This window comes from Nematostella vectensis, chromosome 5 (genome assembly GCF_932526225.1).
Source record: "Nematostella vectensis chromosome 5, jaNemVect1.1, whole genome shotgun sequence".
NCBI lineage: Eukaryota > Metazoa > Cnidaria > Anthozoa > Actiniaria > Edwardsiidae > Nematostella > Nematostella vectensis.
In genome coordinates this window covers 10635930-10662968 of record NC_064038.1, presented here as the reverse complement: position 1 = coordinate 10662968, position 27039 = coordinate 10635930, and the positions used below count along the sequence as shown (strand labels likewise).

Sequence of the window (27039 nt, the reverse complement as noted above, 5' to 3'; positions counted from 1 at the left end):
CTTCAACAGCTCTCTGAAACATCAAATGGTCCCTTCTCTGTGGAAACTAGCTAACGTGACACCCATTCCCAAAGAATCGCCATTGCACGAATGCAATCAGTTACGGCCTATATCATTGACCAACATCATAATGAGAATCTTCGAAAGGCTGGTCTGCAAACAAGAAGTGTCATCTGCTCTGAACTCACAAATACGATCTGATCAGTTTGCCTATAAGCAAGGCCACAATACCACCATGGCCTTGCTTAAGTGTCAGCACCATTGGCTAAACTGGTCAGACAAGGACGTTGACTTTGTCAGAGTATTTTCTTTTGATTTTAGCAAGGCCTTCGACTCTGTTTCCCATGAGATAGTATGCATAAAGCTAAAGTTCTATGACATTAATCCTTATGTCATTAACTGGATTGTTAGCTTTTTGGGTAACCGTAAACAAAGGGTGGTGGTGGATGGAGTGTCAACAACGTTTGTTGAGATCGACAGAGGTGTTGCTCAAGGGACTGTGTTGGGACCTGTTTTGTTTTCCATTATAGTGAACGACATTATCCCGGTCAACCCTAGTAAGATCCTCTTGGTTAAGTACGCCGATGACATCACGCTGAGCATTCCTCAACGACATAACTCTGCTGATTTATCTTCAGTTGAAGTTCAGAATATCAAGAATTGGTCAAAGGAAAATCGGATGACGCTAAATCTCTCCAAAACATGGGAAATGGTAGTCAGGGGGAGGACAAAGAAGCCCATTCCAGAACCTGAACCAGACATAAGTAGGAAAGAGGAACTTAAATTACTAGGCGTGACGTTCAATGAACAACCATGTAATTGGGACACTTATTTTGAACAAATGATTTCTAAGGCCAGCAGTAGGTTATACATTTTAAGAGTTTGTAAATTTTACGGATACACCCTGTAAGAACTCACTCTTTTGTTTGACAGTCTCATTATGTCCCTGTTCTATTATGCTATTGAAGTCTGGGCCTGTGCATACGACAGCAAGTATTTATTGCAAGTCGATCGTTTTTGTAAGCGTGCTGCTAGATACGAGTACACAACCAGTTACACACCAATTGCAGAAATAATCAGAGATAGGGACGTCAAACTATGGGAGAGGATAACATCAGATGACAACCACTGCATGAGTTGCATGCTGCCGAAACGGAAAACCTGCAGCCTGAGGAAAAGGGGGCATGATTTTATCTTGCCGCAAGTAAAGACTGTCTTTTAAACCTTATTTAAGTAGAGAAGTATATAAGTAGTTAATGGTTTGTAACCCGCCACGTCTGCCTGTCGGAATTTTTTTAAATAATTTTTTTTTAATTATTTTTATTATTATTATTATTATTATTATTATTATTATTATTATTATTATTATTATTATTATTATTATTATTATTATTATTATTATTATTATTATTATTATTATTATTATTACATGATACGGGTAAACATTGTATACATTTAACGCTCTCAAATCAACATCGTTCATTTTCTCAAAAACGCTCATGTGAAAATTGTTCAAAATCACCCGCAATTGGAAAACAATAGTATCTTCAAGCTCCATGGATTTATCTCATTGAAAATTGCGATCTGTAGGCAGGATTAATGGTATTAGATTAGGTAGGGTGACGTCATATCTTGAAGAGACCACGCCTAACTTAAAAAAAATTCAGAATATATGAACTTTCACCCTTTCTTGGTAATGTAGTGCATTTATATCTACAAATCAGTGCAATGCGCCCGTGTAGCAAAAAGTGGAGAGGTGTCTTAAATACCTGGCTCTCTACATTGGGGACTGTGAATACCTCGTCTTTTCGAGATAAGGACGTTTCGCATTGAACTTCATTAAATCGAAAAACATAAACAAACTGCTGGGGACTCTAGTGAGTGAGGTCAGTCTCATGTGAAACGCAACCACAGGAAACCCAACAAAAACCCGGGTACGAAGGCCTTGAACTAGGCTGATGCTAAACTTTTTGCCAAAACGGGTCTCTGTATTCACCCTTCACATGTCCGTCACGCGCCAAACCCTAATAGGGACCTTAAGCAAGGACGACGGCGGCTAACGTAGTTAACGACTAACGTAGTTAGTGGAGTTAACAGTGCAGTGTTAACGTCCGCGTCCTCAATTGACCGTGAAACTTGGAGTTTTCACGTTGTGGTTTTACCGAAAACTGCTGAAATGTATAAGATAGAACGCATTTCCATGTGCTGCTATTGAATTCTGAATCAAATCCCATTGTCTTCTGCCGTCGGCGTCCGCGTTGCCGTCGTCGTTGCTTAAGGTCCCTAATTAGACAGGGTAAAGCAAATGAGCACGCTAATGCCCAGTGATACTGCTGATTCAAGGCGAGACTAAACCGGTCCATCAGCCACCTGGAGTTCCTCCCAGAGACTTCCGAGTGGAGCCTGGAACTACCCAAGGTGCAACGCGCGGGGAGCCTGATAGAGGCGGAGCCGAGCATGACGAACGAGTTGATTCAGCCGGAAACCGTGGAGTGCAGCACAGACATGGCGAACCTGCTGCAGTCGGACGTGGTATGTCACGCAATCAGCTTTTTCGTCACGTGGCCATGCATTTCAAGGCGTCAGTGATATTTTGTCACCATTTTGTCATCCTAACAAAATAAAATCCTAGAATTGTCTAAAACTTTGTATGGCTGTTTCTTAACCTTTGTCTTCCAAATCGAATTAAAGCATAACGAAAGTGTGTCTCTCTTTAAACGAGTATCTTTATTGTAGGAGTTTGTGGCGCTAGAAAGGGTCATCTGTCAACTGCTGGAGAGATGTCACGTGACCCAGTGCAGGCGCTTGGCCGCGCAGTTTGGGCACAAGTCTCAAGATCTGGACGTCGTTGTTGTGAGTTGGGCCAAATTCTCTGATCTCGGCTTGTGTTACTCTGGACCTGACTTGCGTGGCAATGAACCCGACTTGCGTGACAATGAAACCGACTTTCGTGACTCTAAACCCGAATTGCGTGACACTGGACCCAACTTGCGTGACTCTGAACCCGACTTGCGTGACACTGTTGATTTGGTTTTATTGTGCATATTGAAATGATAATGAATTTTTTCACATTTTTGTCACAGAAAATCGGATCCAGAAAAAGGCTCTGTGCCGTTGTATGTTGCAATTCACTTCAGAAGAGATATAACTGAGCTCGGCTATTCCAACTCAGCTAACTAAGCCTGGCTTTTCTGTCTTTCACGCAACTAGCGCCCATTTAGCAGGCTATAAATAGCTTTAATCAATATCTACATTGTCGTTGTAATTCAGGCGTGCATTCACCTTGCGCAAGGGACACGGTTCTCGGACACTCTCGACGAATCAATCCGGCAACTTCTTACAAGGAAACCTCACAGGCGGATCAGCACTACTTCTAGAGACGGTCTCCGGCGCAGCGGCAGTTTCGTGCTAGGGACCAGTCTCAAGGACGGGAATCGAAGCATGGCGGATGACTCGATCTCGGTGGACTGGGTCCAAGTGGAAGACACAATCACGACAATGGAGGCGCTTGTGTACTACTGTCAGTCTGGCAAGCGGTGTTGTGCAAGAATCATCACGTGTTACAAGATCTCCCAGGTATACGTGTGTCTGATGAATGGCTATGTCAGAATGGCTATGTCTGGATGGCTATGTCTAAATGGCTATGTCAGAATGGCTATGTCTGGATGCCTATGTCTGGATGCCTGTGTCTGGATGGCTATGTCTGGATGGCTATGTTTGGATGGCTATGGCTGGATGGCTATGTCTAAATGGCTATGTCTGGATGGCTAAGTCTGGATGGCTAAGTCTTGATGGCTATGTCTGGATGGCTATGTCTGGATGGCTATGGCTGGATGGCTATGGCTGGATGGCTATGTCTGGATGGCTATGTCTGGATGCCTATGTCTGGATGCCTATGTCTAAATGGCTATGTCTGACTATGCATATCTGATAAACGTGTATTCCTTATAGACCCTAAGCTTTGAGTATAAGAGATTGGTATGGACGTGGCTATGATGACGGATAGGGTTCGGGTGACGGATAGGGTACGGGTGACGGATAGGGTACGGGTGACGGATAGGGTACGGGTGACGGATAGGGTACAGGTGACAGATATGGTTCAGATGACGGATAGGATACGGGTGACGGATAGGGTTCAGATGACAGATAGGGTACGGGTGACGGATAGGGTTCGGGTGACTGGTAGGCTTCAGATGACGGATAGGGTTCAGGTGACGGATAGGGTTCAGGTGACAGATAGGGTTCAGGTGACAGATAGGGTTCAGATGACGGATAGGGTACGGGTGACGGATAGGGTACAGGTGACAGATATGGTTCAGATGACGGATAGGATACGGGTGACGGATAGGGTTCAGATGACAGATAGGGTATGGGTGACGGATAGGGTTCGGGTGACAGGTAGGCTTCAGATGACGGATAGGGTTCAGGTGACGGATAGGGTTCAGGTGACAGATAGGGTTCAGGTGACAGATAGGGTTCAGATGACGGATAGGGTTCGGGTGACGGATAGGGTTCAGGTGACGGATAGGGTACAGGTGACGGATGGGGTTGTGGTGACGGATAGGGTTAGGATGGCAGATAGGTTGGGATGACGTATAGGGTTTGGGTGGCGGATAGGGTGAGGGATAGGTTAAGGTGACGGAGGGATAAGGTTTGGGTAAGAAGGTTAGGGTAAGAGTAAGAACTATGCGTATCTGATGAATGCCTATCCCCTTCTAGACCCTGGGCTTGGAGTACGAGAGAGTGGTGGCGGACAAGCCGTTTAACGTGCTCCATTCACTGCTTGTCTCAGGTTTTGATACGCGCTATAAGCTTGCCGAAAACTACATCAAAGCCTTTGAACTCAGCGCACAGGAGGTATGTACACAAATGTATAGGCCGCTGTTATGTCAATCTAGCAGCTATGAAGTCAGTAGAGACAATCCTTTTTCAATCGGCATATTTTCCATCCCTTTGATATTTATAATAATTTAATTTGGATGAAGCTATGTTTTCGGATAATTATTGTAACTTTAACAGTGAATTTATTATCAATTTCCATCTTTTATGCTGCAGCTGAACCTGCAGCATAAAAGGTGCGTGCCTGGACCTTTACCTCTACTAACTATACCTGGACTAAGTCGTCATTCCTGCTAGACTTTTCTTTCATTTCAGTCCTACATAGTTATTTAGTAGTAAGACAATAGCCAGTATGAACTCAAAAATACTTAGCCTTCCTATGGACGTTATCGTTTTCGGTGTTTCATGAATTCCATTTTTTAGGTTGTAGGATTCCTCAATGATATTATCCTGCATTCACTACGTGTGTACACAGGAGAGGGTAAGTAAAGCATTATGGGTGATTTCTAGTATTGGACTGCTGAAGTAGACGGGCTACCTGTGGATTTTGTTGCAGAGCTTTCCGGTAGCAGTGATGACCTCATCTTCAACGCGGCTCCTTCCTGTGATGACGTCACTCAGGTCATTCGGCTCTGCTCCGATCAGGCGTTACTTGGCAACCGTCTCTTGGACACGGCTGTCGACCATGCAAACGACCGCGAAGAGGCTGGGTCACGTGACAACAAAGGTATTTTAAGTAATCGTTCTGTGGATCCTTTGATATTCGCGATGTTTCTTGAGATTTGGGAATGGAAAAGACCATTTTCTGCTTCTCGCGAAATTTTATTATAGCTGTTTAAAATCACACGCGGTCTTTGCCGTCAAAAAAACTATGGCACTGTTTGACTTTTGCTGTATTGCGCTGTCAATCAATATGCTCTTGACCAATCACGGCCCAAAGATGGATTGTGATTGGTCAAGAGACCAAGAGAGTTTTTTTTATTTTTTGTTTTAAGAGTTTTTTTACGGCGAATGCCGCGTGTGATCTTAACACGCTATATAATTAGTTTAATTGACGTCTTGTGTTTTTCATGAATCTTGTTTTGCAGGGCTCAGCCTCGAAGTCGAGCTACTCGTGCGCGCACATGAGTGTCACACCATGGCCTGTAACATGGAAGGTATATCACGCGTGCTCAAGTGCGGGAGACAGCTGACCACTGCTTTAGCAGACGCTGAGGAATACAGACTTATGGTATGTTACGGCCAGCCTGTCACTGTTATGGGCTTAAATGCCCCTTCCTACAAAACTAGGAATATCTCGCATGTAAGCCCAATAGATGCGGTGTTAGTTTTGGTAGTGATGATGATGATGATGATGATAATGACGATATTGTGATATGATGTTGATGGTGATGATGATAAGAAGTATTATGGCAATAACAATTACGATGATAATGGTGATCTTGATGATGATGGTCATGATGATATTGTGATATGATGTTGATGATGATGGTGTTGTTGATGATGGTGATGTTGATGATGATGGTGGTGATGATGATGATGGTGGTGGTGGTGATGATAGTGACGATGATGATGGTGGTGGTGGTGATAATAGTGATGATGGTAATGATGAGAAGGATTATGGTAATAACGATGACGATGATAATGGTGATGTTGATGATGATGATATTGTGATATGATGTTGATGATGATGGTGATGTTGATAATGATAGTGGTGATAATGATGATGATGGTGGTGGTGGTGATGTGGTGAAGATGATGATGGTGGTGGTGATGATGATGGTGATGATGGTAACGATGAGAAGGATTGTGGTAATAATGATGATGATGATAATAATAATGTTGATGATGATTTTTATTATGCTGATACTTTGATATGATGATGATGATTATTGTTGTTGTGATGAAGATTTAGGTGAGGAATAAGGATAGTAGTGCTAAGGACGAGGTTTACTGTTTGTTTCTAGGTACGCTTGCTGACAGGCGTGGGTAGATTCAGGGAGATGTCGTACATTTTTGACACACTCATCCAGCACCTTCACTTTGAGCTGCTCGTCCAGACAGGCATTGATAAGGTAGGCTTGCAAGAAGCAAAAATAGACGAAGTTAAAATAAATAAATAAATAAATAAATAAATAAATAAATAAATAAATAAATAAATAAATAAATAAATAAATAAATAAATAAATAAATAAATAAATCAGTAACTGCTTCCCCATCGATCAGAAAATTCCGAGCACACCATCTCACCACAAAACGATTAGAGAACAAAAAATGTCACATGAACCTGAATGATGGAAGCCAAAAAGCACTTTAGCACCAAGGCATTCGTTTGACAAAAACTCGAAATTGCAGCATCGCCATGAGGTGTCCTTAAGATTTGTTAACGTTTCGCATCTTGTAAATATTGCCCGCTTTCTTTGTTGTTATTGTAAATGAATAACAATATAATTGGGTCCCTCATTCGAATCAATTGTTTTGCAAGTTGTAAACATTGCCAGCTTTTTTTATCCTCGTTGTAAATAAAAACGATAAAAAGGAGACCATCGTTCTATAAAATTACCTAACGAATCCTATACTTGGTTTCGTACGCGCGCTCCGAGTGACGAAAACAGGGTGAGTTTTTTTGTGCGGTAAAAGCGGAAACACAGGTCTCACCCGCGCGCAGAAAAACGTGTCTGCTTGAAACACATCAAAATCAGTCGGAAACGATTTGATAGTAATTAACCACCTATCGTTTGTATATTTAACTTAGCTTTAGCGTTTATTTAAAACTTAAACGACTCGCACGATGTTGTTTTGCATTAATTTTACCTTAATGATTCCCTCATCGATTATGTATTCCTCTGCAATTTCTTGTGCCCTGGTATATTCGCAGGAGAACAAGCTTAAGGTGGCGCTACTAGAATACCTCAAGAGATGTCACCCTGACGACGCGGAAAAGTACACCATGGTTGCTATGCACTTTAACATGTTCCGCGAGATCGCCGAGACATGGGAGAAATCCGCCCAGACTCAGTTATATGAACTCAGAAATCAACAGATAGGTAAGCCAGGTTATTTATGGCTCAGTTATATGAAGATCATTTATGGCTCAGTTATATGAGCTCCGAGATCACCAGTTAGGTAAGCCAGATCATTTATGACTCAGTTATATGTAGATCATTTATGGCTCGTTATATGAACTCAGAGATCAACAGATAGTAAGCCAGATCATTTATGGCTCAGTTATATGAACTCCGAGATCAACAGATAGGTAATATGGCTCAGTTATATGAACTCAGAGATTACCAGATAGGTAAGCCAGATCATTTATGGCTCAGTTATATGAGCTCCGAGATCAACAGATATGTAAGCCAGATCATTTATGGCTCAGATATATGAGCCCAGAGATCAACAGATAGGTAAGCCAGATCATTTATTGCTCAGATATATGAGCTCAGATCACCAGATAGGTAAGCCAGATCATTTATGGCTCAGTTATATGAGCTCAGAGATCACCAGATAGGTAAGCCAGATCATTTATGGCTCAGATATATGAGCTCAAATCACCAGATAGGTAAGCCAGATCATTTATGGCTCGTTATATGAACTCAGAGATCAACAGATAGTAAGCCAGATCATTTATGGCTCAGTTATATGAACTCCGAGATCAACAGATAGGTAATATGGCTCAGTTACATGAACTCAGAGATTACCAGATATGTAAGCCAGATCATTTATGGCTCAGATATATGAGCTCCGAGATCAACAGATATGTAAGCCAGATCATTTATTGCTCAGATATATGAGCTCAAATCACCAGATAGGTAAGCCAGATCATTTATGGCTCAGTTATATGAGCTCAGAGATCACCAGATAGGTAAGCCAGGTTATTGTTGGCTCAGTTATATGAGCCCAGAGATCAACAGATAGGTAAGCCAGACCATTTTTGGCTCAGTTATATGAGCCCAGAGATCAACAGATAGGTAAGCCAGTTCATTTATGGCTCAGTTATATGAACTCAGATCACCAAATAGTTAAGCCAGATCATTTATGGCTCAGTTATATGAGCTCAGATCACCAAATAGTTAAGCCAGATCATTTATGGCTCAGTTATATAAACTCAGAGATCAACAGGTAGGAAAGCCAGATCATTTATGGCTCAGTTATATGAGCTGATTCCTGATCTTTACATCACCGAGACGTGTTAGACATCCGCCGAGACTACAGACTAGTTATTTGAGCGTGTTCATGTGGCCTGTCGTCTATGACCGGAACGGATGTTCCTGTAAGTCGCCGCCAGTGTTAACCCTAAGCAAGGCCCACGGAGAGGCTGAGACTCTCAAGAGATGCGTAACTGATGCCGGAGCCCCTTTAAGAGACTGTCCCTTGAATGTATACGCCTTTATATAAACATCTATGGATAAGTAAAGCCGCAGTGGTAAATTTTTTTTCTCATTGTGACTTAGCGAACAAGTCCAACCCTTCAGACAAAACTACTGTTCCGGTGAATGTAAACGCCTGCATATAAACGTCAATGGATATGTGAAGCTGCATGCTAAAATTATAAATATTTTTATCATTTTGCCTTAGTACTCAAGCCCGAGCTTCAAGCCAAGCTCAACAGCACCATGCGCTTCTTCTGCTATGCTGCCGACTACTACTCCAAGGTGAGCTACAGGCCCGTACCCAGGATTGTTCTTGGGGGGTGCGAAATCCGAAAAAGTGGACCTAATCTTTCCTGGGGGAGGGAGTTTTCTGATGAAAATTCCCGAAAAAAAAAAGGGATTTTTTTTATGCTTTTGCAGTATCTCCACGTGACGTTTATTGTCGGATTTGGCTACATACCAGAGTGATTTAGCTTATACTTTATAGTTTTGTCTACACCCCCCTGGGTACGGACCTGAGCTAGCGAGCATGATCGAGTAGGCGACTTACTCTAGAAATCAACCTTTTTGATGCTTGTTGGTTTTTTGGTTGCTACGGATTACACGCTTTTTATCGTTGTCATTTTGCCGCCGAAAGCGCAAAGCGCGGAGCGATGTGCGAGCATGATTGGGTAGGCGACTTACATTAGAAATCACCTAACCTTTTTAGTGGCAAAATCAAGGCAAAATAAAGACAGAAATGGCTACGGATGGCACGTTTTTATCGTTGTTATTTTGCCGCCAAAAGTCGGAGCGCGCACGTTTGCCACCAAAAAGTCAAGTGGTCGCCTGTTGTCAGGCAAATGTTTGGATCGTTTGGAAAATTCTGACGAGTAAAATGATACAGAGGATATAACCATCCACGAGTAAAGTCTGATACTTTATTAATATTTGGTTGGAAGTATCTCGGTTCCTCGCTTTAATCACCCTCGGGGACCCAGGGCGTCTCGGAGATCGGGCACACAGGGAGCACGGGAAGAAAGAGCACTTTCTCGCGCCGCGCTCCCTGTGTGCCCGATCTCCGCGACGCCCTGGGTCCCCGAGGATGCGCTTTAATTAGCCGATGGAGTAGATACTTTCCGTACCTGTGTGTAGTGCAGTACGGATCTAGGGGGAGTGTTTAGGGGGCTGCCAGAAGCCATATCTAACAAAAAAATACCCTCCCCTCCCCTTTGTCACTGAACCAGCCCCCCCCCCCTCTTAAGCGAAAAGCTAGATCCACCCCTGTAGTGGGACCGCAAATGGCGGCTTGATTTGGTCTTGGAATGTTTGAGTGTTTGTACCCAATACTTAGGCATCATAAGTAAGAGTGTGTGATAGGATTAGCTTTCATGTTTAAGTCTAGACATTTTCAAGCCTCTTTGCAGCCGATGATGGATTGTATTCTCTGTTGTAAAACATTTACCGTTTGCACACAGGATAGAGGTTTAACTGCGCGTAACTTTTCCGTACCTTCTCCACTTTCCAGGAAGGGTGTTCCCGCCACTCACAGAAGTGCCTCAATCACGCACGCCTTGTCCAGCTACAAGTCCATCTTCTACCATCTGGCGTGCGCGTCATTAACCTGGAGGGCGACGAGGCCGCTTTGAAGAAGTTCCTCAAGCAACACACGCACTTTTTTGAGGTGACTTAACTATAAACTACCCCTAGTCCTATATACGCACACGCACTTCTTAGATGTGATTTTATGGTGGAATATCCCTAGTCTTATATACGCACACGCACTTCTTTGGAGTGACCTAACTGTGGAGTCAACCTGGAAAATTGGCTTTACTTTTTCCAGTTAGGAAAATGCCACAAGAATTTGACCTGATTGCTTCAATTTTGGGATGTCATAAAATGGCATGGGCGTGTTTGGGCCGTTTTCAGACCGCCACCCACATTTCGTTTATTGGGGGATATTTTTATATTTGCCTTCTGCATCTCGTCCCAGGCTCTTCTAGTAGCGGACGCGTACGATAAGCGGGGGCCTGGTATTTGGGTGGATTCCGTATACAGTCACGTGGTTTTAGCGGGGGACTTCAAGTATTGGCAGGATCTCAAGTCAGTGATGGCGCCATCTAGCCTGCTCTTCGTCGACGTCGCCAACAAGTAAGGTTCGGTCCCTAGCTTACTAACCGGGCTCCCTGTGGTCGGAGATTAATTGTAAGGAAGCGCAGACCAGCCTGTGACGTCACAATCTTGTTACAGTACACAGGCTTTATGGTCAGTACGCCCAGGCTCTGAAAGAACATACGCAAAGTCACCCCTACCTCCTCTGTAACTATGCAAAAAAAAGCCCACTGGTAACAAAAGCAACCAAATTCATTTCACTTGATCCGTCCATGAATACTGCTGTTTAATCCGCCCAGGCCAAAGTATCAGTGACCTTATTACTCTGTCCCCAGGTAACTATGTAACTATGCAAAAAAAAGCCCACTGGTAACAAAAGCAACCAAATTCATTTCACTTGATCCGTCCATGAATACTGCTGTTTAATCCGCCCAGGCCAAAGTATCAGTGACCTTATTACTCTGTCCCCAGGTAACTATGTAACTATGCAAAAAAAGCCCACTGGTAACAAAAGCAACCAAATTCATTTCACTTGACCCGTCCATGAATACTGCTGTTTAATCCGCCCAGGCCAAAGTATCAGTGACCTTATTACTCTGTCCCCAGGTACAAGAATGACAGTCCACGGTCCTCTCAAGCGATGGCCAACATGAAAAAACTCTTGGGCCATCTACCAGAACTGCGCGTCCGCTATAGAATCGCCGTAGACCTCGGCTTCCGGGATATGTCAGCCAACATACTAGACAGTGACGGGGGCGCTTACTTACGTGACGTTATGATCTCTTGATTGATATGTGATCGGTGTGGTCACGACATGTAGGTCACCATAATGGACAGTCACGGAAGCGCTAATCAATGGTTAGGGTGGCAGAACATTTTCATTCGCCATACCGCGTATTGCAGGGGTTGGGGTGGGGGTGAGATAATTAGCCAGCGGCGTTAAACAATGAATAAATGACAGTCTGCAAACAGGCGCGCCACCAACAAACACATAGTAATACAACATGCGTTTGATATTGATGTGGACAATTAATTCTTCAGGAGCAGGAGAAGACAAAACCATAATGCATCCCTTTCAAGGATACATTTGAAACACAGTGATATTGTTTGAAGATATTCAAAAGAACAATTCATATTCACAATAATTCATATTTAATACAAATACAATAGAAAATATATAAGTGAAATATTGTAAATTCTCTGTTCCCTGGAGATTTTGTAAAAATAAATAATCTGTTATGAACACGAAGAACATGAATTGTATGTTTTAAATGCAAGTGTTAATTCAATATACATTGAGAAGGCTGTATTCACAAGATATTATTGAGTTCGGTTGTTGAATGGAATATTAAGTTAGATTGGCTAGTAGTGGCGTTTGTTTGGAGTATTTGTTTCGTTGTTTGCTGCCTTGCGCGTTCATGGAAAGCCAACTCCCAGACAAACTGCTATGCAGGATTTTCTGACTTGACACCCATATTCCATGGTGGTGTGGTCGACTCTAAGCTTGCTGTTATCTTGTTATTCCTCGAGTACTCTATGTACTTGCCACTCATATTCTATGGTGGTGTGGTCGGCTCTAAGCTTGCTGTCATCTTGTTATACCTCAAGTACTCTATGTACTAGCCGCCCATATTCTATGGTGGTGTGGTCGACTCTAAGTTTGCTGTCATCTTGTTATACCTCAAGTACTCTATGTACTTGCCACTCATATTCTATGGTGGTGTGGTCGACTCTAAGCTTGCTGTTATCTTGTTATACCTCAAGTACTGTGTGTACTAGCCGCCCATATTCCATGGTGGTGTGGTCGGCTCTAAGTTTGCTGTCATCTTGTTATACTTCAAGTACTGTATGTACTAGCCGCCAATATTCTATGGTGGTGTGGTCGACTCTAAGCTTGCTGTCATCTTGTTATTCCTCGAGTACTCTATGTACTTGCCACTCATATTCTATGGTGGTGTGGTCGACTCTAAGCTTGCTGTCATCTTGTTATTCCTCGAGTACTCTATGTACTTGCCACTCATATTCTATGGTGGTGTGGTCAGTTCTAAGCTTGCTGTCATCTTGTTATTCCTCGAGTACTCTATGTACTTGCCACTCATATTCTATGGTGGTGTGGTCGGTTCTAAGCTTGCTGTCATCTTGTTATTCCTCGAGTACTCTATGTACTTGCCACTCATATTCTATGGTGGTGTGGTCGGCTCTAAGCTTGCTGTCATCTTGTTATACCTCAAGTACTCTATGTACTTGCCGCCCATATTCTATGGTGGTGTGGTCGACTCTAAGCTTGCTGTCATCTTGTTATTCCTCGAGTACTGTCTATCCAGCGCTCACATTCTGTACTCGCGTTCTTTAGTTTTGTGGTCGGCTCTAAGCTTGCTGTCATCTTGTTATACCTCTAGTACTGTGAGTACTTGCCAACCTCTGGCTAACATTCTGTGGTCTTGAGGTCGCTGGCTTCTTCTGCTGTGGAGGCCTTGCCCGATGCTTATCTGATTTCCCCTTGAAGAGTTTATTAATGTCTAGCTTGTTGGTTACCGTGGAAACTTCATTAGCTTGTTGCGGTGCAGGGTTTGACTTGCCTTCAGCGTCTACTGCAAGTCGGACTGGCGCGTATAAGTTGAACCATTGCTGGATTAAAAAAAGTAAAAAAAAAAATTAAAAGGAGTACCAGGTGCCAAGTATACCAGAGTGTTGCACCAGAGACAAAGTCGTCCTGCTGTCTACTTTTGCACACTTGAGCTGTTTGGCATTTAGTGATGCAAGAACCAGGGTAGCTCAGGAATATAGATATAGAAAGAAAAAAAATTATTAGGGGAAGGTCATTTGGTCAACGAAAAAATGATTGGGTGAGGGCATTTAATCCTCTCTACACCAAAATAAGGGTCTGATATCAATTTTCTTTTATTATCAGAGGGAAGTGCCCCCCTGTTCTACATATCTTTTCTGTTCAAGGAGTGGTGATAAATAATTTAACTGTATGAAGCATCATCATTATTATATTATTTGGTTTATGGTTCAGGTGCCATGGCACCTGAACCATAACACAAGTCTTGGGTTTGAAGTCCCAAGACTTGAACCACAACAAGTCTTGGGTTTGAAGTCCAAAGACTTGTTGTCTCGTTATCATTTGTGTGGTGGCAACAATGGGATATTTTGGAAAGCTGAATATAGACAGGAATTTTATTTTGTCTTACCCTGGGTACCAGGGTAGCGTAGCTGGGCGTCACCGGACGAGAGACGTCTGAAGGCTCTGGTACCCAGGGTAATTTTGCCTATTCATTCCCTGAAACCTTTTGTTTCCGGTCATTAACCCTCTGCTGTGTTCATTATTGCAGAATACATATTCAATAAAACATTAAAAAAAAAGTGTGTGTACTTCGTAAGAACCTGAAAGTCACTTGCACAAAGCAAAAGGCCGTTTGGTAATTTTGTATAATTGTGGGTATCTTGTAGAGGGAAGGTTTACAATAGCTGCGTCAGGAGCGATGATCTATGCTGGGGAATGCTGGGCTCCTAAGAGTAGTGACCTAGCAAGGAAGCAGAGAAGCAAATGTGCAATGCTTAGATGGATGTGTGCACTGAAGCCCAAGGGTGACACAAGCTTGAACACCATCCGGGACAAACTCGGGATTGAAAGCCTGGAAACGGCTCTCCGCAAAGCTCGTCTCCAGTGGTTTGGTCATGTGGAGAGGGCACAGGCACTGATTCCTGTGTTCCATCAGAAACTTCGAGGTGGGTGGGAGGACGTAGGAAGAGGGGAAGACCTAGAAAGACATGGTCGGATGCCAAGCTTAACGATCTTGAAATGTCGGGCCTGAAAGCAAGAGTGGCATCTGACCGTAAAGCATGGAGGGATGCCGTAAGGAATCTGTATGTCCCCAAGAGCCGTCACACCCGCCAATAGGTGGACTCTGGCGTTAAATGGATAGTGAGTGAGTGAGTGAGTGAGTTGAGTGAGTGAGTGAGTGAGTGAGTGAGTGAGTGAGTGAGTGAGTGAGTGAGTGAGTGAGTGAGTGAGTGAGTGAGTGAGTGAGTTGAGTGAGTGAGTGAGTGAGTGAGTGAGTGAGTGAGTGAGTGAGTGAGTGAGTGAGTGAGTGAGTGAGTGAGTGAGTGAGTTGAGTGAGTGAGTGAGTTGAGTGAGTGAGTGAGTGAGTGAGTTGAGTGAGTGAGTTGAGTGAGTGAGTGAGTGAGTGAGTGAGTGAGTGAGTGAGTGAGTGAGTGAGTGAGTGAGTTGAGTGAGTGAGCGAGCGAGCAAGTGAGTGAGTGAGTTGAGTGAGTGAAAGAGTGAGTGAGTGATCCAATATCACATTTTGACAATCATATCAATTAGAGGAACTCCAATACTACCTTGGTCTCAGGACTTATTCCTGCATCACTGAAGATGTACTGCCACAGGGGAAGCCCCAGGTGCATAATCATCATGCGAAAATAATCAGAGAAAGTATTTGAGATGAACGACCACTCCAATGCTCGGTCCAGCAGCCATACTTCAGGCTTGCAGATGGTAACACCTGAAGGGAATAAAACACTAATGAAAAGACAATTCAATGCTTTTCCGGTAGCTAATCTTCAAGGCAAGTTTAGAAACAGTGACCCAAGCTAAGAAACAGTTTAACCTTTTCATTCTTATTTGTTTTCAATTCAAAGCACAAAGTTTGATGTAGCCTGCCGAAAGCAGTACATTATAGTGTACTTCTTATGAAGCAGCACATTATTATGAAATAAAGGAAATATGACATAAAATACAGGGAAATCCTGTTATGTGCCTGTAGTCCTTGTTTCACCTCGGCAGAGGGTTTAACAATACCTGCTTTAACATCTTTGTACACCAAGCAAACTTTTCCAAAACCGTCGCAAGGGTCAAGTTCGAAGAGTTTACTTCTGGAGTCAAAATGTGGTTTTACATGTCCTGAAATGAGAGAAATACAATAGTAAAGACAAAAATAGAAGCCAACCTGACCCCCTAAAAAAGGCACAAAAGAAATGCTGTTTGTAGACTGTTTGCAAAGTTCCTGCCTTACTGTCAAGTGCTAAAAGTCACTGAAAATATTTAAAAACTATCAAGGTGAGCATCAAATGTTTTATCATATCATAAATTGAGAATACTTGTACATACCCACACTTCTAAACTGTTTTTATCCCGATCTTAGTTGTGTAGGGATTCAGGATTTTTGTGTCAAATTTGGATGATTCAATTCAATTCAATAAACTTTATTTATCTCTATGTGACTTATTTGGAAAATCTTAATATTACACACCACTTTGCATAATTATGGCATATCTTTTCGACAATGTTATTGTTCTAAGTACACACCCTACACACCCTACACACCACACTTCATAGTACATAGAAAGGGATGACACTGGATGACATCCAAATGAGTGTTAATGGTACGTACCATTCTCATCTTGCTCGTCTGTGTCAGAGTCAATGTCTGCCAGAGATGGGTTGTCACACATAGTTGTGCTTGCCTTTGTAAGAGGAACCAGGCTGGCAACAGGGTTGATCTCCATTTTGCCAAGAGGAAGTACACTACCTGAGGCACAAAGAGGAAAGGGTGAAAATGACAGACAGACAGAGGTCAGACGAACATAGTCAAAGGGATCTACAGCTAGACAGATAGACACAGACAAAGGGATCTATAGTTAGAAAGACAGTTACAAACAAAGGGATCTACAGTACATTTAGACAGTTACAGACAAAGGGATCTACAGTACAGTTAGGCAGTTACAGACAAAGGGATCTACAGTACAGTTAGGCAGTTACAGACAAAGGGATCTACAGTACAGTTAGACAGTTACAGACAAAGGGATCTACAGTACAGTTAGACAGTTACAGACAAAGGGATCTACAGTACAGTTAGACAGTTACAGACAAAGGGATCTACAGTACAGTTAGACAGTTACAGACAAAGGGATCTACAGTACAGTTAGACAGTTACAGACAAAGGGATCTACAGTACAGTTAGACAGTTACAGACAAAGGGATCTACAGTACATTTAGACAGTTACAGACAAAGGGATCTACAGTACAGTTAGACAGTTACAGACAAAGGGATCTACAGTACAGTTAGACAGTTACAGACAAAGGGATCTACAGTACAGTTAGACAGTTACAGACAAAGGGATCTACAGTACAGTTAGACAGTTACAGACAAAGGGATCTACAGTACAGTTAGACAGTTACAAACAAAGGGATCTACAGTACATTTAGACAGTTACAGACAAAGGGATCTACAGTACAGTTAGACAGTTACAGACAAAGGGATCTACAGTACAGTTAGACAGTTACAGACAAAGGGATCTACAGTACAGTTAGACAGTTACAGACAAAAGGATCTACAGTACAGTTAGACAGTTACAGACAAAGGGATCTACAGTACATTTAGACAGTTACAGACAAAGGGATCTACAGTACAGTTAGACAGTTACAGACAAAGGGATCTACAGTACAGTTAGACAGTTACAGACAAAGGGATCTACAGTACAGTTAGGCAGTTACAGACAAAGGGATCTACAGTACATTTAGACAGTTACAGACAAAGGGATCTACAGTACATTTAGACAGTTACAGACAAAGGGATCTACAGTACAGTTAGACAGTTACAGACAAAGGGATCTACAGTACAGTTAGACAGTTACAGACAAAGGGATCTACAGTACAGTTAGACAGTTACAGACAAAGGGATTACAGTACAGTTAGGCAGTTACAGACAAAGGGATCTACAGTACATTTAGACAGTTACAGACAAAGGGATCTATAGTACAGTTAGACAGTAACAGACAAAGGGATCTACAGTACAGTTAGACAGTTACAGACAAAGGGATCTACAGTACAGTTAGACAGTTACAGACAAAGGGATCTACAGTACATTTAGACAGTTACAGACAAAGGGATCTACAGTACAGTTAGACAGTTACAGACAAAGGGATCTACAGTACAGTTAGACAGTTACAGACAAAGGGATCTACAGTACAGTTAGACAGTTACAGACAAAGGGATCTACAGTACATTTAGACAGTTACAGACAAAGGGATCTACAATACAGTTAGACAGTTACAGACAAAGGGATCTACAGTACAGTTAGACAGTTACAGACAAAAGGATCTACAGTACAGTTAGACAGTTACAGACAAAGGGATCTACAGTACAGTTAGAAAGACAGTTACAGACAAAGGGATCTACAGTACAGTTAGACAGTTACAGACAAAGGGATCTACAGTACAGTTAGACAGTTACAGACAAAGGGATCTACAGTACAGTTAGACAGTTACAGACAAAGGGATCTACAGTACAGTTAGACAGTTACAGACAAAGGGATCTACACTACAGTTAGACAGTTACAGACAAAAGGATCTACAGTACAGTTAGACAGTTACAGACAAAGGGATCTACAGTACAGTTAGACAGTTACAGACAAAGGGATCTACAGTACAGTTAGACAGTTACAGACAAAGGGATCTACAGTACAGTTAGACAGTTACAGACAAAGGGATCTACAGTACAGTTAGACAGTTACAGACAAAGGGATCTACAGTACATTTAGACAGTTACAGACAAAGGGATCTACAATACAGTTAGACAGTTACAGACAAAGGGATCTACAGTACAGTTAGACAGTTACAGACAAAGGGATCTACAGTACAGTTAGACAGTTACAGACAAAAGGATCTACAGTACAGTTAGACAGTTACAGACAAAGGGATCTACAGTACAGTTAGAAAGACAGTTACAGACAAAGGGATCTACAGTACAGTTAGACAGTTACAGACAAAGGGATCTGCAGTACAGTTAGACAGTTACAGACAAAGGGATCTACAGTACATTTAGACAGTTACAGACAAAGGGATCTACAGTACAGTTAGACAGTTACAGACAAAGGGATCTACAGTACAGTTAGACAGTTACAGACAAAGGGATCTACAGTACAGTTAGACAGTTACAGACAAAAGGATCTACAGTACAGTTAGACAGTTACAGACAAAGGGATCTACAGTACATTTAGACAGTTACAGACAAAGGGATCTACAGTACAGTTAGACAGTTACAGACAAAGGGATCTACAGTACAGTTAGACAGTTACAGACAAAGGGATCTACAGTACAGTTAGGCAGTTACAGACAAAGGGATCTACAGTACAGTTAGACAGTTACAGACAAAGGGATCTACAGTACATTTAGACAGTTACAGACAAAGGGATCTACAGTACAGTTAGACAGTTACAGACAAAGGGATCTACAGTACATTTAGACAGTTACAGACAAAGGGATCTACAGTACATTTAGACAGTTACAGACAAAGGGATCTACAGTACAGTTAGACAGTTACAGACAAAGGGATCTACAGTACAGTTAGACAGTTACAGACAAAGGGATCTATAGTACAGTTAGACAGTTACAGACAAAGGGATCTACAGTACAGTTAGACAGTTACAGACAAAGGGATCTACAGTACAGTTAGACAGTTACAGACAAAGGGATCTACAGCACAGTTAGACAGTTACAGACAAAGGGATCTACACTACAGTTAGACAGTAACAGACAAAAGGATCTACAGTACAGTTAGACAGTAACAGACAAAGGGATCTACAGTACAGTTAGACAGTTACAGACAAAGGGATCTACAGTACAGTTAGACAGTTACAGACAAAGAGATCTACAGTACAGTTAGACAGTTACAGACAAAGGGATCTACAGTACATTTAGACAGTTACAGACAAAGGGATCTACAGTACAGTTAGACAGTTACAGACAAAGGGATCTACAGTACAGTTAGACAGTTACAGACAAAGGGATCTACAGTACAGTTAGACAGTTACAGACAAAGGGATCTACAGTACAGTTAGACAGTTACAGACAAAGGGATCTACAGTACAGTTAGACAGTTACAGACAAAAGGATCTACAGTACAGTTAGACAGTTACAGACAAAGGGATCTACAGTACATTTAGACAGTTACAGACAAAGGGATCTACAGTACAGTTAGACAGTTTACAGACAAAGGGATCTACAGTACAGTTAGACAGTTACAGACAAAGGGATCTACAGTACAGTTAGACAGTTACAGACAAAGGGATCTACAGTACAGTTAGAAAGACAGTTACAGACAAAGGGATCTACAGTACAGTTAGACAGTTACAGACAAAGGGATCTACAGTACAGTTAGACAGTTACAGACAAAGGGATCTACAGTACAGTTAGACAGTTACAGACAAAGGGATCTACAGTACAGTTAGACAGTTACAGACAAAGGGATCTACAGTACAGTTAGACAGTTACAGACAAAGGGATCTACAGTACATTTAGACAGTTACAGACAAAGGGATCTACAATACAGTTAGACAGTTACAGACAAAGGGATCTACAGTACAGTTAGACAGTTACAGACAAAAGGATCTACAGTACAGTTAGACAGTTACAGACAAAGGGATCTACAGTACAGTTAGAAAGACAGTTACAGACAAAGGGATCTACAGTACAGTTAGACAGTTACAGACAAAGGGATCTACAGTACAGTTAGACAGTTACAGACAAAGGGATCTACAGTACATTTAGACAGTTACAGACAAAGGGATCTACAATACAGTTAGACAGTTACAGACAAAGGGATCTACAGTACAGTTAGACAGTTACAGACAAAAGGATCTACAGTACAGTTAGACAGTTACAGACAAAGGGATCTACAGTACAGTTAGAAAGACAGTTACAGACAAAGGGATCTACAGTACAGTTAGACAGTTACAGACAAAGGGATCTACAGTACAGTTAGACAGTTACAGACAAAGGGATCTACAATACAGTTAGACAGTTACAGACAAAGGGATCTACAGTACAGTTAGACAGTTACAGACAAAGGGATCTACAGTACAGTTAGACAGTTACAGACAAAAGGATCTACAGTACAGTTAGACAGTTACAGACAAAGGGATCTACAGTACAGTTAGAAAGACAGTTACAGACAAAGGGATCTACAGTACAGTTAGACAGTTACAGACAAAGGGATCTGCAGTACAGTTAGACAGTTACAGACAAAGGGATCTACAGTACATTTAGACAGTTACAGACAAAGGGATCTACAGTACAGTTAGACAGTTACAGACAAAGGGATCTACAGTACAGTTAGACAGTTACAGACAAAGGGATCTACAGTACAGTTAGACAGTTACAGACAAAAGGATCTACAGTACAGTTAGACAGTTACAGACAAAGGGATCTACAGTACATTTAGACAGTTACAGACAAAGGGATCTACAGTACAGTTAGACAGTTACAGACAAAGGGATCTACAGTACAGTTAGACAGTTACAGACAAAGGGATCTACAGTACAGTTAGGCAGTTACAGACAAAGGGATCTACAGTACAGTTAGACAGTTACAGACAAAGGGATCTACAGTACATTTAGACAGTTACAGACAAAGGGATCTACAGTACAGTTAGACAGTTACAGACAAAGGGATCTACAGTACATTTAGACAGTTACAGACAAAGGGATCTACAGTACATTTAGACAGTTACAGACAAAGGGATCTACAGTACAGTTAGACAGTTACAGACAAAGGGATCTACAGTACAGTTAGACAGTTACAGACAAAGGGATCTATAGTACAGTTAGACAGTTACAGACAAAGGGATCTACAGTACAGTTAGACAGTTACAGACAAAGGGATCTACAGTACAGTTAGACAGTTACAGACAAAGGGATCTACAGCACAGTTAGACAGTTACAGACAAAGGGATCTACACTACAGTTAGACAGTAACAGACAAAAGGATCTACAGTACAGTTAGACAGTAACAGACAAAGGGATCTACAGTACAGTTAGACAGTTACAGACAAAGGGATCTACAGTACAGTTAGACAGTTACAGACAAAGAGATCTACAGTACAGTTAGACAGTTACAGACAAAGGGATCTACAGTACATTTAGACAGTTACAGACAAAGGGATCTACAGTACAGTTAGACAGTTACAGACAAAGGGATCTACAGTACAGTTAGACAGTTACAGACAAAGGGATCTACAGTACAGTTAGACAGTTACAGACAAAGGGATCTACAGTACAGTTAGACAGTTACAGACAAAGGGATCTACAGTACAGTTAGACAGTTACAGACAAAAGGATCTACAGTACAGTTAGACAGTTACAGACAAAGGGATCTACAGTACATTTAGACAGTTACAGACAAAGGGATCTACAGTACAGTTAGACAGTTTACAGACAAAGGGATCTACAGTACAGTTAGACAGTTACAGACAAAGGGATCTACAGTACAGTTAGACAGTTACAGACAAAGGGATCTACAGTACAGTTAGAAAGACAGTTACAGACAAAGGGATCTACAGTACAGTTAGACAGTTACAGACAAAGGGATCTACAGTACAGTTAGACAGTTACAGACAAAGGGATCTACAGTACAGTTAGACAGTTACAGACAAAGGGATCTACAGTACAGTTAGACAGTTACAGACAAAGGGATCTACAGTACAGTTAGACAGTTACAGACAAAGGGATCTACAGTACATTTAGACAGTTACAGACAAAGGGATCTACAATACAGTTAGACAGTTACAGACAAAGGGATCTACAGTACAGTTAGACAGTTACAGACAAAAGGATCTACAGTACAGTTAGACAGTTACAGACAAAGGGATCTACAGTACAGTTAGAAAGACAGTTACAGACAAAGGGATCTACAGTACAGTTAGACAGTTACAGACAAAGGGATCTACAGTACAGTTAGACAGTTACAGACAAAGGGATCTACAGTACATTTAGACAGTTACAGACAAAGGGATCTACAATACAGTTAGACAGTTACAGACAAAGGGATCTACAGTACAGTTAGACAGTTACAGACAAAAGGATCTACAGTACAGTTAGACAGTTACAGACAAAGGGATCTACAGTACAGTTAGAAAGACAGTTACAGACAAAGGGATCTACAGTACAGTTAGACAGTTACAGACAAAGGGATCTACAGTACAGTTAGACAGTTACAGACAAAGGGATCTACAATACAGTTAGACAGTTACAGACAAAGGGATCTACAGTACAGTTAGACAGTTACAGACAAAGGGATCTACAGTACAGTTAGACAGTTACAGACAAAAGGATCTACAGTACAGTTAGACAGTTACAGACAAAGGGATCTACAGTACAGTTAGAAAGACAGTTACAGACAAAGGGATCTACAGTACAGTTAGACAGTTACAGACAAAGGGATCTGCAGTACAGTTAGACAGTTACAGACAAAGGGATCTACAGTACATTTAGACAGTTACAGACAAAGGGATCTACAGTACAGTTAGACAGTTACAGACAAAGGGATCTACAGTACAGTTAGACAGTTACAGACAAAGGGATCTACAGTACAGTTAGACAGTTACAGACAAAAGGATCTACAGTACAGTTAGACAGTTACAGACAAAGGGATCTACAGTACAGTTAGACAGTTACAGACAAAGGGATCTACAGTACAGTTAGACAGTTACAGACAAAGGGATCTACAGTACAGTTAGGCAGTTACAGACAAAGGGATCTACAGTACATTTAGACAGTTACAGACAAAGGGATCTATAGTACAGTTAGACAGTTACAGACAAAAGGATCTACAGTACAGTTAGAAAGACAGTTACAGACAAAGGGATCTACAGTACAGTTAGACAGTTACAGACAAAGGGATCTACAGTACAGTTAGACAGTTACAGACAAAGGGATCTACAGTACAGTTAGACAGTAACAGACAAAGGGATCTACAGTACAGTTAGACAGTTACAGACAAAGGGATCTACAGTACAGTTAGACAGTTACAGACAAAGGGATCTACAGTACAGTTAGACAGTAACAGACAAAGGGATCTACAGTACAGTTAGACAGTTACAGACAAAGGGATCTACAGTACAGTTAGACAGTTACAGACAAAAGGATCTACAGTACAGTTAGACAGTTACAGACGAAGGGATCTACAGTACAGTTAGACAGTTACAGACAAAGGGATCTACAGTACAGTTAGACAGTTACAGACAAAGGGATCTACAGTACAGTTAGACAGTTACAGACAAAGGGATCTACAGTACAGTTAGACAGTTACAGACAAAGGGATCTGCAGTGCAGTTAGACAGTTACAGACAAAGGGATCTACAGTACAGTTAGGCAGTTACAGACAAAGGGATCTACAGTACAGTTAGACAGTTACAGACAAAGGCATCTCAGAGTTATACAGACAGAAAAAATAGGCAGACGTGCAGACAGACAGATTCAGACCAAAGGGATCTATAGAACACAGACAGAAAATAGGTGAACAAGCAGATAGACAGACACAGATGGACACAGGTGAGTAAAAGACATTTATATTTATAATACTGACCCCCAAACTTGATACACCACTGCAATAAAAGTCCATTTGTTGTCTGGTAGAAACTTTTGACATCATCTGGTAGAATACACATATTTTTCTAAGAAAAAATGGAGCATCATTATTTTGTCTTTTCCTACCCTGGGTACCAGAGCCTCCAGACTACTCTCGTCCAGTGACGCTCAGCCAAAATGCCGTGGCGAGTGAAGCCTGTATCGGGAACGGTGACTTTCAGAGGCTTAAAACCTATTGCTCTCGATTGCTCACATGTCTTTGCATTTTTTTATTTGATTTTTTGCAGTTCTCTATCAATGATTCCTTTACATTCTCTAGCTTTTCAAGCTGCCTAACGCAGGCGGTTTCTTATTTTATTCTTTTTGTAACGTTTGCTGGTAAAGAATAATAAACAGACGTTCTACGAATTGCTCCTTCTTGGTCTTAGAGCCAGTAAACAAATTAAACTTGCCTAAAGAAGTGTTGTTTCAGATATGACAGAAATTAGTGCAAGAAAATTTCTCCATGGGCCATACAGGATACTTTTAATCACTCCAGTATGAAAACAACAACACAACTTTGAAAGCTTTCGGCTCTCGTGTTGTGTGACTGACGTACGTATGGTACTGCACATGTGAAGAGTCAGTGTTTATTAGGCTTTTAATTGTATACAAATAGTTGACATTGAAGCTGTCATGCCTTGTTAAAATAATATGCAATATTTTATTGAAAACTATTATTGTGGTCTTTTCCTTTGAATTTAAGTCTCCCACATGTACCAATGGCTCATAAGTCAGTATTGAATTTGACTGAAATTTTTTGTGTCCGGGCTGGAGAGCTATCGCGGGGGGGGGGGGGGGGGGGGGGGGGGTGAATAGGTTCGCGGATCGGCGGATTCTGCCCCGAAATGCTCACGGATTACGGATTTTGATGATTATTTCAGCGGAATGGCGGATTTTGGAAATACGGCATATCATGGATCTGTTGACAATTTAGATTTGAGTTGACAATTTGGATTTCGCATTTTGACTACTCTGACGGTCCAATTTCGGATTTGAAATGAATTTCAATCGATGCTATTGTTTACCTGTCAAACCATGCGGATCTAAAAATATCTGGGGATCCACGGATTTGCCCCGAAAATGTAGCGGATCGGCGAACTTACATACCCCTATTCACCCCCCTATCGCAAAGCTATTACCATGACACTGCCACTGTAAATTGTGCTGATTGTAATAGATTCTTTTGCCCTTGTCGGTTGAGGTTTCCGACAGCCCTCTAGAAGTAAATTAGTGACATTGTCCCTTAACAAAAAACCATGTATAATTAAGCTTTGAAACTACAGTACTTCATGTCATGTTTTATAAATTGATACCCCCCCCCCTCTTCAAAATGGTGCCCCCACTTTGAAAAATCCTGGATCCACCCTGATCCTGGTATCTATACCTGCTCCCAAGCATCAATGATTCCACTTTCTGCGGGTTTTCTGTCCAGCAGCCTAACGTCTGTTACACCAGGCCTTTTCTCTGTACAAGAACAATCAAAGTGTCAATTCTAATGAAATAAGATACAGAACTTCTTGATTGAGACATTAATCTAAAGATTTAAGGGCTGCAATCTATGGCCACTACAGGGGCCGTGGTATACTTTCCTAAAACAAGCACATTAGGAGCTTAATGTTTGAATCTGTCTTATCTTTTTACATGCAGCACAACTAGTACAGCCATAGTGCTGTGGCAAACTAAATTCTCTTCTGCCTAACTTAATTAATCGACTCAGTCGTTGGAAATGTGCAAAGTGTAAGAAGGTGATCTATAAATTCGGCTTTATTCTGTGTTTACTCTCTTTTTGCATTGTAGATGGTAATGTGGTACAAAAAAACCCGTCATTTTTGGTATTGCCATCTCAATCTAATCAGTCAGTCAGTCTTATCAGTTAGTCTACGTAACCAGTTTATTGGTAGTGTGTGGAGCTTATCAGTCTAATTGTTTCAGGCCCCTGACAACGAACAAAGTTTGCATGCTAACACGCTAATAATATTCTTTCAACATTTACACTAGCTTGAGGATCTTCTTAAGTATATTCTGTTTATCAAAAGCTCGTATTTCTTACCTAAGGATCGCACAATACCGAGTGTCATTCGATCAAACAGTTCTCTCAGTTTTCCTTGATCACTCAAAGACGCCATCTTGGAAGTGACATTTGACAATCAACAACTGACTCTGCCTTACTGGGGAGGGGAGGGGCTCATCGATGTTTTCTCAGATTTTCAATTGAGATTCCCTACATTTTTTTGTTATTTAAGCAAAAATAAAAATAAGCGATACATTTTGTTAAAAGAAAAAAGTTTTAATGGTAACTACTTGACAGATTTGCTTGTATTAGATAT

The 27039-nt window shown here is 41.5% G+C and overlaps 2 protein-coding genes across 3 annotated transcripts in view; one reads left to right on the top strand and one right to left on the bottom strand.

Moving 5' to 3' along the window:
- Window positions 1–12538, top strand: part of LOC5517657 (spatacsin) — a 54769-nt gene extending 42231 nt beyond the window's left edge. The window contains exons 38-50 of the mRNA XM_048727544.1: window positions 2344–2532; window positions 2737–2853; window positions 3271–3576; window positions 4720–4857; window positions 5263–5320; window positions 5396–5566; window positions 5928–6070; window positions 6807–6914; window positions 7718–7886; window positions 9415–9491; window positions 10717–10872; window positions 11182–11339; window positions 11907–12538. Coding sequence (XP_048583501.1) covers window positions 2344–2532; window positions 2737–2853; window positions 3271–3576; window positions 4720–4857; window positions 5263–5320; window positions 5396–5566; window positions 5928–6070; window positions 6807–6914; window positions 7718–7886; window positions 9415–9491; window positions 10717–10872; window positions 11182–11339; window positions 11907–12087 — 1971 coding nt within the window. The 3' untranslated portion in view covers window positions 12088–12538. The remainder of the gene's footprint in view (window positions 1–2343; window positions 2533–2736; window positions 2854–3270; window positions 3577–4719; window positions 4858–5262; window positions 5321–5395; window positions 5567–5927; window positions 6071–6806; window positions 6915–7717; window positions 7887–9414; window positions 9492–10716; window positions 10873–11181; window positions 11340–11906) is intronic.
- Window positions 12436–27003, bottom strand: LOC5517656 (tubulin polyglutamylase complex subunit 2). 2 transcript variants are annotated; one of them, XM_032362058.2, is made up of 7 exons: window positions 26763–26894; window positions 26097–26176; window positions 24669–24756; window positions 16700–16837; window positions 16108–16209; window positions 15648–15811; window positions 12436–13928 (listed from the first exon to the last, which is right to left on the bottom strand). In XM_032362058.2, exons 1-7 carry the CDS (start codon window positions 26836–26838, stop codon window positions 13680–13682), a joined length of 897 nt encoding a protein of 298 aa, XP_032217949.1. In that variant the 5' UTR covers window positions 26839–26894; the 3' UTR covers window positions 12436–13679. The 2 variants fall into 2 exon arrangements, with proteins under 2 accessions (XP_032217949.1, XP_032217951.1); XM_032362060.2 differs by lacking the exon at window positions 12436–13928 and adding an exon at window positions 14245–15064 and having other exon boundaries at window positions 26763–27003.
- Window positions 27004–27039: the final 36 nt, after the last annotated feature.